This window comes from Tetrao urogallus (genome assembly GCF_951394365.1).
Source record: "Tetrao urogallus genome assembly, chromosome: 8".
In the NCBI taxonomy this organism is placed as follows: domain Eukaryota; kingdom Metazoa; phylum Chordata; class Aves; order Galliformes; family Phasianidae; genus Tetrao; species Tetrao urogallus.
In genome coordinates, this window is record NC_136821.1 from 19,677,108 (window position 1) to 19,690,095 (window position 12,988).

The 12,988-nt window shown below is 38.3% G+C and overlaps 1 protein-coding gene across 2 annotated transcripts in view; it reads left to right on the plus strand.

The window, feature by feature from the left end:
* Positions 1–12,988, plus strand: part of RAPGEF4 (Rap guanine nucleotide exchange factor 4) — a gene marked incomplete at both ends in the record, with an annotated part of 142,283 nt that overhangs the window by 88,365 nt on the left and 40,930 nt on the right. For both annotated transcript variants that reach the window (XM_079539254.1, XM_079539255.1), the window contains 5 exons: positions 551–604; positions 869–975; positions 2,879–3,000; positions 4,441–4,624; positions 10,725–10,809. In XM_079539254.1, coding sequence (XP_079395380.1) covers positions 551–604; positions 869–975; positions 2,879–3,000; positions 4,441–4,624; positions 10,725–10,809 — 552 coding nt within the window. The remainder of the gene's footprint in view (positions 1–550; positions 605–868; positions 976–2,878; positions 3,001–4,440; positions 4,625–10,724; positions 10,810–12,988) is intronic.

The window sequence follows — 12,988 nt, forward strand, 5'->3', positions numbered from 1 at the left end:
TCTTACTTTTCTTTCCCTAGCTCCATTGTGAAAGTCACTACCCAGGCCTCTGTGAGTGGACTGTGGGCTCTTGCACTCCAGAGGGCTCTGGTAAGCAGCTGTGAAAGTGTTGCTGACAATGTGTGACAGTTTAGGAAAGACATAGTGGGAGCAGAGCTTTTCCTTCATTCCTGTTCGTTTGTTATGCCAGGAGAAGAGAGCTAAATAGAAATAGGTGCTATAGGAGGTAAGAGTTTCTGAGGTGGGGGGAGTGATGGTAGAGACAGTCATCTGCAGAGAAATGCTGTTATGCCCACAGGGGACTGAGAGTAGCAAGCAGAGGAGCTAACCCTGCCTTCACAGCCCCAGCTCTGGTACAGTGTTTGGCCACTGAAACGTTCCTTAGCACTTCAGAACGCTTAGAGGTCATTTATTCATCTTTACTCATATCATGGGTTTTACAGCTTTTTTTAGTTCATTTTGTGGTGGTTTTTTTTTTTTTTTTTAAATGTGTTTATTTTACCTTACTGTTCAACCTTTAAAATATATTTAATTTAATTTTATTTTTCAGACACCTCTTATTGACTCTCACATCCCACATCGTCCCTCTAAAACCATTACACAGGTAATAGGACACAGATGTGCTGTAGAGACAGGCTGCTAAATAAAATGGAATCAGCTGACCTCATGCCTTTCTTAATGTGCTAATTATAAGAGACTTAATGTATATAATATATTGCGTTGCTCTGCATAAGTAAGCATTTACACAAGAACTTTTAATTTAGGGAGAAGAGAATTTGTATTTTGTCTTGCAGAAATCAGTACAGAGACTGTGGAAAGATTTAAATGTGTGTGTCTTGGTCCTTTTTTTTCCTCCATGATCACCAAGGTTCCTTCAGAAAAGATCCTCAGAGCTGGAAAGATTTTGCGGAATACCATTCTGTCCCGAGCCCCTCACATGATAAGAGATCGTAAATATCATCTGAAGACTTACAGGTGTGTGAGCTGATTGTATAGAGGTCTCTGAATTTTTATGCCTGCCATCCTCTGATTTGTGATTTAAGCTTTAGCACACTCTAAGGTCTCAAAAGGTCTGAAATTATCCTGTGATACTATTTGAACTTGTATGTTATGAGTCTTCAGTGAGCCTGGTAAATCCTTTCTGAAGTGATTTGACTGGAAATTGAGTCCACTATTCTGAACAGATCATTCACTTAAAAAAGCTCTTCCAAAGTTAATAGCATAGTTAGCTGGGATATTCTGTGCAAAATGTAGATTCTGTTTTCTTTGTGTGTTGGTGAGATGTAATAGGAAAGCTCAATTAGATTGTTACCGTACTGATTGCTCCAACGAGGTTGCTCATTGTGGAACCTGAAAGTTCACCTTGTGAGAATCGCTCCTTATGTAGATTTTCTGCCTTATTCAGTCGCCTTTTTCAGTGTATCGTCAGGCTCTCTTATCTTCCTGCTGGTGGCAGCACTGTCTTGTTGAAGTGGGATAACAGTGGCACTTTCAGAACAGCAACCTGACTTTAGGGATTCAGTTTTTATCTACAGTTGCCTTAGAAAAATGATCAGTTAATTTTAGTGTCTAATAATGCATAAATACCTTATGCATTATTTGGTGAATAGTTAAATAAAAATTGATTTAAAACCTCTGTGTATGGCCTTTTCTAAATAGTAAATCAATATGTTGCTGATTCACTTTTAAAATAAGTGCATTGATTTTCCATATTAGTGTCCAAAATATATTTAATACTGTATATGTAATATAAAATATATTTAATACTGTGTATATAATACTATATACACAATATAATATTGTGTGGGGATCTGTCATGACACGGCATTGGCTCATTGTTTTAGGACAACAAAAGAGCAAGTGTGATATATGAAGACTTATGCTGATCCAAACAACTGCAGCATTTTATCTTGTACAGAACTGGGGAAAACTCCTACACTGTTATCCTTGTTTTTTTTAAATATGGAATTTCAAAGGTTAGATTGTATCCAGGTGAGGAAAAGTTTTGTCATCAAAATGGGATGTTAATTGCAAGAACGTTATTTAAGCTACATTGCAATAGTTTCAGTAACATCTACTTCGTTGGTCTCAGAAAGTGAAGCATGAACTGCAGAACCAGGCTGTTCTACATGTCATCAGTTATAGATTTGTGCAGATTTGATCACTTTACTTCTCTTCTGTTCCGCTCTGTTAGGGTGTGTTAAGACAGAGAATTTTACATAGTGACAACAGCCCCCCCCCCCCCCCCCCCCCCTCTTTTTTTTCTTGTTCCTCCCCAACTCCACTTTGGCACTCTGCAGAACAACTTGAGGCCTGCTGCTGTTCACCTCCAGGTCAGTAAGGAGCTGCAAGGTGACTAGAACTTGGAGTGAGAGAGTCTCAGAAACACTGTAGACATACAAACAAGCGCCCTTAAGTACAGTGTAACCAGAGCTTGGTTACAAATTGAGGAAAATCCGCATAATACTCACTCTCCCTATAATAGGCAGAGCTATTGTAATGTTGAATGTTTTCATGCAGAATGCTGAAAAATTGGAGGCTTTCGCTATCCCATTGTATGCACGGCAGATTTCCTCTGAAATATGGGTTGAAGGTTGTGGCACCAATGCTATGCTTTTGACCAGCTGTTAGAGGCTCACTCTGATTATCTGGATGTTGCATTTCCCTAAACATTTGCTGGTCTTTGGAGCAGATTCTCTCAAAACTTAAGTGCCTTCACTAGTATTTCAGACATATAGGCAGAGACAGTGTCATTGTCTTCTACAGTGAGATATGACTAAAACAGAGTTTGAGGTATCACTATTATTGGTAGATACTGTTTGTGATCTCTTTCTTGATTAGCACCCTTTTCATTCCTTTCTGTTCATTTGTCCTTCAGGCAATGCTGCGTGGGGACAGAACTTGTTGACTGGATGATGCAGCAAAGTACTTGTGTCCATTCACGAAGTCAGGCTGTTGGCATGTGGCAAGTATTGCTGGAAGAAGGTGTTCTTAACCATGGTAAGTTAAAGAAATTCAGAGCCTTGACTAAAATTTTGTGAATGTGTCCCATCAGTGTTTCTGTGGATTATTTTCATGAAAAATAAAGCGATCATGAGCCCAAATGAAAAACTACAAATAAACCTTTTCAGAAGTTTGGTTTGCATATACAATATACAGATGATAACAACTGAATCTTGCTACCAACGTACCTTTATAATTTATGAAAATACTGAAAAGTCAGTGAAATTGCAACATAAGAGTAGCAATTCTAATTAGACTTCTTATTACACTGATTTGTGATTATGTTCCAAAAGCTGGATATCACCTGAACCAAAACCAAGATGTATATTGCCGTTCATAAAACTGATCTTCACTTCCAAATGCTGCAAATTTTTAACTTGACTGTCAGTATTTTGGTTTGCTCATATCCATAATTTTGGGATGATTTTCAGTGGTTTTTGAATGGTTCCCAAATTCAGCACTCCAAATATCCCAGTGCAGAGATCTGGAATTTATGCTAGCTTTCTGATTGTATTTTACATTGCCTCGTGGGTTCCACTTGGCAGGATTTACTAGGTAGCAGAATGTTATAGCCCTCCAAAGTTCAGCTTTCTAGAGCAGCATTCGTATCTGAAGCTGTGTTTGTACAGTTTTATGAAGTTCAGAACAGCAGCATATTACAGTATGCTTCTAGTCATTGTCTGTTGTGCTTCCCACATCTCAGTGAGAACTTTACATTCTGAGAGATTGTTTCCACCATTTCCTTTCATAAAAGGCTGTAGCTTACGTTCCTGCCTAATACTGTCTTGAATTCGTAGGGTCAAGCTGCTGCAACTGCATCACACTATCCAGCTCAACACACCATTATGACTTGCTTGGAAGACCAAGAGTTTGTCTTTTGCTGTGTCACAGACTCTCTTTAGCAGTCTTCCAAGAGAAGACTTACTCTTACACTCTCCACTAAGATACAGGTCAATGATCTTCACTCTGATATTACATATTGATGATACGTATTACTGGAACATGATTTTAGCTGATTCTTGGTTTGTTTCTTTTCAGCTCTGTCTGAAACAGTTAAGATGTTCATGCTAGAGTACAACCCTTATAAATTCTTGATGCAACTATTCTCCAAGTATGAATGGTTTGCTTAAATGAAATGGTTTGAAACAATGAGAACTGAAAAAGATCTAGTAAGAAAAATGTGTGCACGTACATACATATACACCCACAGTGTGCATATATAGAAATATTATGGAAAGTATTTGTTGTACACAGTTTAGAAATGTACCATCCAAATTATATAATTTAGACATGTGAGAAATAAATGTTGCCCTTGAAGTTTCTAGGAGTTTTCTTTCCCTTCCTCACAAATATGTCTGCAGCACATGCAGTGCTATGCAGATTTCTACAAAGTTAATTTTAGAGAGTAAAGTGTCTGAAATGTTTTGTTGTTTTCAGTGGACCAGGAACACTACTTTCAGGACAAATACTTATTTTATCGGTTTTTGGATGATGAGCGTGAAGATGCCCCTTTGCCAACAGAAGAAGAGAAAAAGGAGTGTGATGAGGAGCTACAGGACACTATGCTGCTTCTGTCTCAGATTGGGCCGGATGCTCATATGAGGATGATTCTCAGAAAACCGTAAGCAGATTTGTAAATTAACACTGAACATAGACCTTTCTTGTTACAATGGGAGATGGGAAGGCTACGTGTATTACCAGGCATCCTTTAGCTAGTTATTTCATTTTAGTGCAGGTTTACTCAGCCTCTTAAGTTTGTTAGTCAATGCCAAGAAATTTCCAGTCCTTATTCATAAATTAGAACGTGTATTAGCATAGTCATCAAAGGCTATGAAAAATGCAGCACGTAAGTTTTTATTTCATTTCTGAGTATCCCTAAAAGTAAGGTGCAAGTTCCATTAACACTTTCAGTGCTGGTATGCCATTCAGTTAACTACACCACTTTCAGTTGTTACCAGTGCTTGGATGGAAAGGTTGTCAGCACAGTAAGTGCCTTTCAATTAGTCATCAGAGGGAGCCCTTAACTGATTTCATGTTTGGTAGAAGTTTATTGAATTGAGAAAGTCTGGACTTTGCCTGTTGTATTGCACTAGAAAGGTGTAAATATGGTTCTGTGGTTTTTATTTTCATTGCTTGTTTTTTGTTTTTGTTTTTGGTTTTGGTTTTGTTTTTTTTTTTTTTTTTAAATATATAAATGTTTTCTATACCTAGGCCACAGAAGATGTCTGTCTAACCCTTTCATAGCTATCAGATTATGTCTTCTCACTCACTGGTTGGCTAACTAACCATCCTTTCAGCAGTACATTCTGCTCACACTGAACACTCTGCAAAGCCCCTTCTTTACAGGCAGCTTTACAGTCTTCAAAGCAACCAATATAATATCTGTTTGACCTTCCATTGAAAGCAGTCTCCTTATTATGCAGGTAGTGTTTAGGGGCCACTGAAGACATACTTTACTGCTAATTAAGTGCACTGAGAGTAATGATTTACTTAAGGTCATCCTCACAAATGATTTACTTGTAAGGGTCACATCAAGAAAGGTAAGTATATAAAGCTGGATCCTACTCCTTTTGAGGCCAGTGGCAAAGTTTGTCTTTGTTCTGGGACTGGCTTGGGCCATGGCTACTGTGTAGGAGAAGTCTTACGCTAAAAATGTCTTGAATCCATCTAGCACAACTGCTTGTTCTTGTTCTGTTTCTATCTGTATCCTTTCCCTGCTCTATTCTTGTCCCAGTGCTGTCTATTTAGATTATAATCTTATTTGCATGGTGAGTCAACATACTTAGGAATACAGGTTTGGTGGCACCCTGACGAAGGCATTGAATTTCAGGAAGTTCAACCAGATATTTGTGCTCATAAAAGTGGGTAACCCTACTGTTCCAGAATAGTTTCTCTCTCCTACATTTGGTAGAAGTCTAGTCCAGGACAATCCCTATCACACAAAACACATAGACAAACCAGTCTGGTGTATATGTAAACTATTATAGTGTCAGAGAAGTGAAGTATTTTCTCCTAACAAAAGTATCCTGTGCACTCTCCACTGAGGAGTGGAAGAGGGCTGTGAGTGGATGCTGGTCATCAGGAGACTATGAGCAGCATCCCGCATGCTGTGACCTCATTTCTGCACCGTCTCCTTTGCCTCAGGCAGAGTGCGGGTTGGATCTTAGAGAATTGCCCCCTTAGGTCACTGTGCTTTCAGCTGCCTACTACATTCTCTTTCCATCATGACTTTCTGATCAGCCAGTGTAAGTTTACACTGGCAAGATCAGTGTTGATTATCATCCATACTCCTTGCAGAGTTGAAAGGTTGATATGATGCTGTGAAAAGTATCGCTCTCCCCCCTGTGTTGTTACTTGCACAGCATCACCTGAAAGAATATTCATAGGAGATTTTTCATGCAATATACTGAGGGGAATTGCGTTTTCCCAAGACTGACAGTCATCTGACATTTTTCCCTTTCTCTGTCCCTGTAAGTGCTTATTTTTGCTGCCCTTTGCTCACAGGAGCAAGTTTGTACTGTCAGGCACCATATTAACTACTCTTCTGGTATTCAGTTTACATACGTTATGACCCTGTTAGTTGAGAATCCAGTCTGTGCTGAGGTGCATCAAAGCTGCTGAAATCCCTGTGAATCCTCAAAGTCCTGCTAGTTTTGACTAGACACCATTACAGCTGCCAAAAGTTCAAGGGATGGTCAGGTCTTCAGAGATTCTAGCTGCAGGTGACCTGAACAGGACCACAATTTTTAAACTGGCACAGCTGCCTTTTGTAGCAGTTACCGTTTCCGGAGAGGTTGCAGAACTTCGATAATTACCATGAAGGAAATAAGACAATATTCTTTGATGAGAAGATTACTTTGAGAATTTGATTGTATAATGAAGCTATTGCTTTGAAAGGTACTTTCTATTGTTCAAAATCTGAAAATCTCTAGAAAAAAGTGTCACTTGTTTTGACAGCCGACTTAAAAAATTCTCTGTTTATTACATTAACTGCAGCATTTTAACTGTCAAAGAATGTGAAAGAATGTTCTGTAGTTTAAAAAACAGAATAGAGCTCAGGGAATTTTTTTTTTGCAGGCTCTTGTTGCTATTGAGGGATTTTTTTTTCCCATTTTTTGAAACACATACACTGTGAATGTGAAAACAGCTTTTTGTGAAGCAGCAAACACAGCTCTCTGCTCCCTTGAGCAAGGTGCAGACCTCGCGCAAGTCACTGTAGAATTAACACAGCTCTTCCTCACAAGCTTTTCAATCCACCAGTGTGAAAATACAGGCTGAAAATGTATTCTAAGTTGATTTTAATAACATTCAGGTATAGCTAACCACATGGTTACTCCTAATTAATTAGCATACTATCGTACAAAGCTGAACATGGCAATAACAGAAGTCTTTAAGGAGAGTGTGATGTTCATTAGAAAATGATATTTAACTAAGATGGATTATATGTTGTGTTTTAATACAGTCTGCAGTAAATTAACAGTGTGGTGGAACAGTAATTCTCTGTCATATGTTCTTGGTGATTTCACTCAGCAAATTTTATCCTAAGTACAAAGATTTTGATTCCACATTTGATTTGCAAATTTTAGTGTCACTTGCAGAGTAAAACTTAACAAGATGCTAGGGAGATCTGAACTTAGTAATGAATGGCATAAACACGTACATGGTAACAACTTAATTACTGTTAGTAATACGTAGTTTTTTGAAGATGCTCTTAAAAATAAACAAGATCCATTCTTTTGTCTTGAAGAATTTTTATTTAGGCATCATTTTACACAGCTGTCAGTAATAACCATACTGAATTTCTCCATAACAACTGTATTATGTTCCATAGTCCTTGATGGGTTTTTCTGACAATGACATTGAATAAACCAAATGTTATTTGTGGTGCAGGTAAAACAATCTTTCCACATATCAGTTCAGTGATATTTGCAGGTATTATTTGTGACAAGTATTTGTATCCAAGGTATTTCTGGAGTTAATCAAAGGGTACTGATTCAAGTACAAAGATTATGTAATTAGCTTTCATGCTAGAGTAAATGAACGTTCATTCACTTCCACATTCAGATGCAGCTGGTGGGCAAAATTACTCTTGTCTCCTATACAGACTTCGTAGTACTTGCAGGCAAAACTTGTACTCTGAAAAGATATGCTTATTTGACATACAATATTATGGGGCCTCTGATCTTTTCTATTGTTCTTATAATCTGAGAATTTTCTGGTTAACAGCGTAATGAGAAATAATCAATGATATTTTTGTATGTGCATAGTTTATCAATGGCAAAGTGCTATGTTGTTGTCAACATCCTAGTCACAGAGAAGCTCAATGTCTCTGACCTTGATAAATTCTCCAAACACTGAACTGTTTTTATTGATCACTTAATACCACCTGAGTTCTCCTGTCCATTAACGTGTAGCCTTGTTCTCTATCTATGCCATTTATTATCCTGTCTGTAACCAGCTATTGCTGTTGAAATATGTCCCCTGCTGAAACTAGGCCTTTACACAGCAGGATCTTACAAATCAACATCAGTGGGTCACCACACAGGTTTTACAGAAGCAGTGATGCCTAATATCTCTCCATGTGACATCTGCAGAAGCAGATGTAAAGAGTGGGTATATCCAGTATGGATTGTCAGTCTTCCCAATGTGCTAACACGGGGCACAAGTGGACATACTGAAAGAAGAGCATACTCTTTTGTCTTGACAGAGATCTGATGTAGTTAGACATCATCCATTCATATGCTAATCTCATGCAGGAATTTGTAAATTCAACACACTGTCTTTTCCATTTTTCAAGACATGCTGGTTTTGCAAGGATGCAATAAAATTCATGTTGTTACTTCCTGTGGAGAGAACTTTTTATTAAAATCTTTATCTACAGTTTCTTACATTTCCAAGGAAAAGTGAATGGTGCTAACTTATTTTTCTTTATTTTATACTTAATTAAGCTGTTACTGCCCCACATAAATCACTAGGAGTGGCAGCCTTGTAATTTCAAGCCAGATTTAGAAATAGAAAAGAACGAGTCACTAGAGGGCACAGCAGTACCGGATCAGATTCTATTTCTTCCTAACCGTATTCTGTTCTGTATGAAGAAAGAATTTGATCCAAGGCATTTTGTTACAAATTGATCTTTCATCTGGCAATAATAAGTGTGTGTCATTGGTAAATGAAGAATAGATAAAAAGTACAATTTGCTTGGCAGAGAAGAGGTCAGTTGTCCTTTTATTTTCTATGACTTGTCAGTATTTCTTTCTTCCAAAAGAAGTCTCTGTCTAGGTTATTTTGTAGAAAAATGAAATACAGCTGCAAAGTGGCATGACTGCCGGATGCTCTCTCTACTTCTCACATGATCTAGACAGACTGTTGAACCAAGCAGATTTTACACAGAAAAACTGTGGACCACTATATCCGGGATGATTCTCCTGATCCTTTAGGTGTTGAACTCTCCTGTAATATTCTGTGAGAAAGATTTTGTGTTTCAGATCCTTTAGTACTGTCCAGAAATTCGTCTGTCCTACTAATTCGTTGCAGTCCTCAGAGCATTTGTTCTTTTTTTTAGGAATCAGTAAATCTGCTAGTGTATGGCTCTGCAGAAATGCAGCTACTTAAACCACACCGAGAGCCTCATTCCTTGTTATCCTATGGGAAGAATATTCCTTTGTTGATGCATGCGTTTTATTCATGGCAGGATCTTGTGTTTCTCAGTGAAAGAAGGTAGAAAAACTGAGTGGTCCTTACTTACCTATGTGGCTGAACAACAGCACTCAGCATTAACTCTGGAGCAGTCATTTGATGTCCACTGGGATGCACTGCTTACTCCTGGAATTTGTGCAGCAGAAATTCAGACGCTCCTTTACAAAGCACTACAATTGTCCATTTGCTACACCTAATTAGTGCCTCGTGAAAAATAGTACAGGTCTCATCCAGGGCTTTGGAGTCCTTTTGATAGGAACAGGTCTTTATGTATAATTTCTGATTTATCTGACCATTTTACATACAGAACGCTTGATTTCTTCAAGAAAGCTGCCAAATCAGGTCTCTGTAAGGTGGTTGCCATGGTGAATGAAGTAAAGGTGCTTAGGGGCTGTATTGTTTTCTGTAGCCACATGGTGCACACCATGTTTGTGACTGAAATGGATGTCATGTCCTGGTGAGCAGTAGGCAGCAGTCAGGGTCATTGGCAGTGCTCTAGTACTCAGCAACAGTGAGCTTCAACAGCCCTGCTGCTGCAGGAAAGGAACGTGTGCTTCAGTGACTTGGTACAACTGGCAAAGCTGCTGCTCTTTAGACCTAGTACAAGAATGATAGGTTGTATAACAGAAGCTGGGCAAACACCCCTGCAGAGCAGAGTGCTGGAGGTGGCTCTGGACTCAGAATGGCCTATGGCTTGGGCAGTAATATTAAAACTCAATTTTTTTTTTTTTTTTTTTTTTTTTTTTTTTTTTAGCAAAAAATCTGCCTTTTATGAAGATGTAAAAATGTCTAAATGAGTTCCTGTTCTTGTCTTGGCTTGATGTGATACTTATTCTTTTTCTCTGCTTCTGCAAAATGCATGGTTTAATTGAGTCATATCCAGCATACAATTATGTTTTACCTAAAAACGTAACCGACATATTCAATAGACTATACAGTAGCATTATGAGTTATTTTGTACTTCTCTGAAGATTTTATTTTGGGGGTTTATTGCATTTTGATGTTCTTTTATCTTCTGTCTATAGGCCTGGTCAGAGAAGTATAGATGATTTAGAAATTATATACGAAGAACTTCTTCACATTAAAGCCTTATCTCATCTTTCTATCACAGTAAGTGATTTTAAACACATAGCTTATTTCCAATAGCAAGTTTGAATTTGGGGATTCAAATAGGAACTTCTACCACCCTTCCCATTTGTATTTTTTCCATGCAATGATGGTATTCCTACCTGTGAGTACCACAGATCTAGATTGTGTTTGGTTATTAGCTAAAATGATCTTGGTATGTTTCTGCGCAGCCCAGAGCTCCCTTACCTGTCGCAGGTGCCTCTGTCTGGGTCCAAATGTGAGTTTAAATTGAGATGTGTGGTATCTGACTTCACAGCTGACTTTCAGCAGAACGGATGTTTGATTTTTGAACTTTAAGAAGTCTTGTCTTGAACTGGTTAGGAGAAGGAATTACATGGTACAGAATGGTATTCTGTGAAGTGCTGGCTGTTGGAGTCTGGTCCTAGATTGAAGAAAAACTCATCACATGCATTCCCTCTAAGCGGGCAAGAACAGTACAGAGAAGCAAGAATGAATTATGTGCAGAAAATACCTGGAGGAGAGAATGCAACTGTTGAAAGTCTTACCAGCAGTCATTCACTGTGTAAGCAACTGAAACAAGCTAAACAACACTTGGTAGCAGCAAGCTTTTAGTGCTTTCAGAAAAAGAAAGCCAGTCAAAAGGTAGACTTGTTTTCAATAACAGCTTCTTTGGAAGCTCTCGATTTCTGCTAACTTGGACTGATGGAGATAATTATGGAACTGCATTATAAATAGTACTCTGTGCAAAAATGTAACATATGGGCAATGTTTTTCAAACAGAATATACATCCAGAATTGGTAACTGAGGTAAGAGGGAGCAGCCAGCCAAAATCCTTATGCATCTTTGGAATATGGAAGATAAGGTAATTAAAGATTTCAGTAAGAAGCTGACCTAGACAGGACACAGGGAGTGGAGAATGCTATTGATGCTACAGATATAACCAAGACAAAAAAAAAAAAAATCAACAACAACAAAAAAACAACATATATTCCCACATCAGAAGAAACTCAGATTTGAGGTTAGAATTCAAAGCAAGAAATATGGCAAATGATATGGACTTCAAGAAATACTTGGCGTTTTGAGGAAATGCAAAAAATGTGGTTCTTTTATGTTTCTATTAAGAATTTGGAAACGGTGGCTTATTTTTTTGTCTCATGAAGTAAAGCAGAGGATGGAAATCACTTCTTGCTTGGAGAAATTCTTTAGAGGATCAATAGGCAACATTGCTCCCATGAACAGGAAGATTAATGATCAATCAGCTTGAAAGCAAACTATAAATGCTTATTCGTTTTAAGCAAGGCATAATTCCGAAAATAATAACTTTTCTAGGTAAGCTACAGGCAGCAGGAAGTAAAATGGATAAAACTCAAGTTCGTGGTAGTGAACTAATCCCTGCTGGAGAAGTCTGTGAACATGTGTAAATGAAAAACAATTATGTAACATAGTGTTAAAAACAAATCAAATCCTTGGCTTCATCAAGAGGACTCATTCACTGCAGAGACAAATGACTGAAACAACTGAGATGACATCTGGGGATACATATGGGAGGTGAAAGCTCTCCACAATGTACAGAACAGTGCTAATGGTGGCATATTCCTGACCTTATTAAAGCTTCTTTGCCTTTGGGCACAGGATATAGGAGAGTTGTTGGCTTAATTGTTATAGAAATAACAGGCCTGCAGGTGTGTTCATTTGTCAGTGCTCTAATAAGGAACGTCTAAACTCTCTTTATCCCTCTTCTTACACATAGTGCAAACAAGGAGTGCTCTGCGCAGTCTATCAGGAAGGAGCTCGGGGAGAGAGAGCTGGTGTGGAATGTTTCTGCTGGGCACCCAAGCAAGGGTTTGGTGCATGCTGTTAGGATATCAGACCCTGAATTTGTCTACTCATTTTAAGAGATACAGCCACCATCTAGTTATCTGCATTGTGTCCAGAATTTGAGGGCTTCTGCCCAAAATTTACCTAATGGCCTAAAGATTATCCATCTTGAAATACAACTGTTCTCAGATTAAACATATGGGAGAATGGTGTGAAAACACTGCTACTTAAATAGACGTTGGAGCCAGCTTTTGATTTGTATTTGGCAGTTTGAAGTTACCTAGTAGTCTCTCTGAAGCAGCTTATCACCAGCTGATATTCTCTGAAAATAAGAATCCCTGTGCCTGGTAATTGGCCTCAAAGTCAGTGGAGACTTGTGGT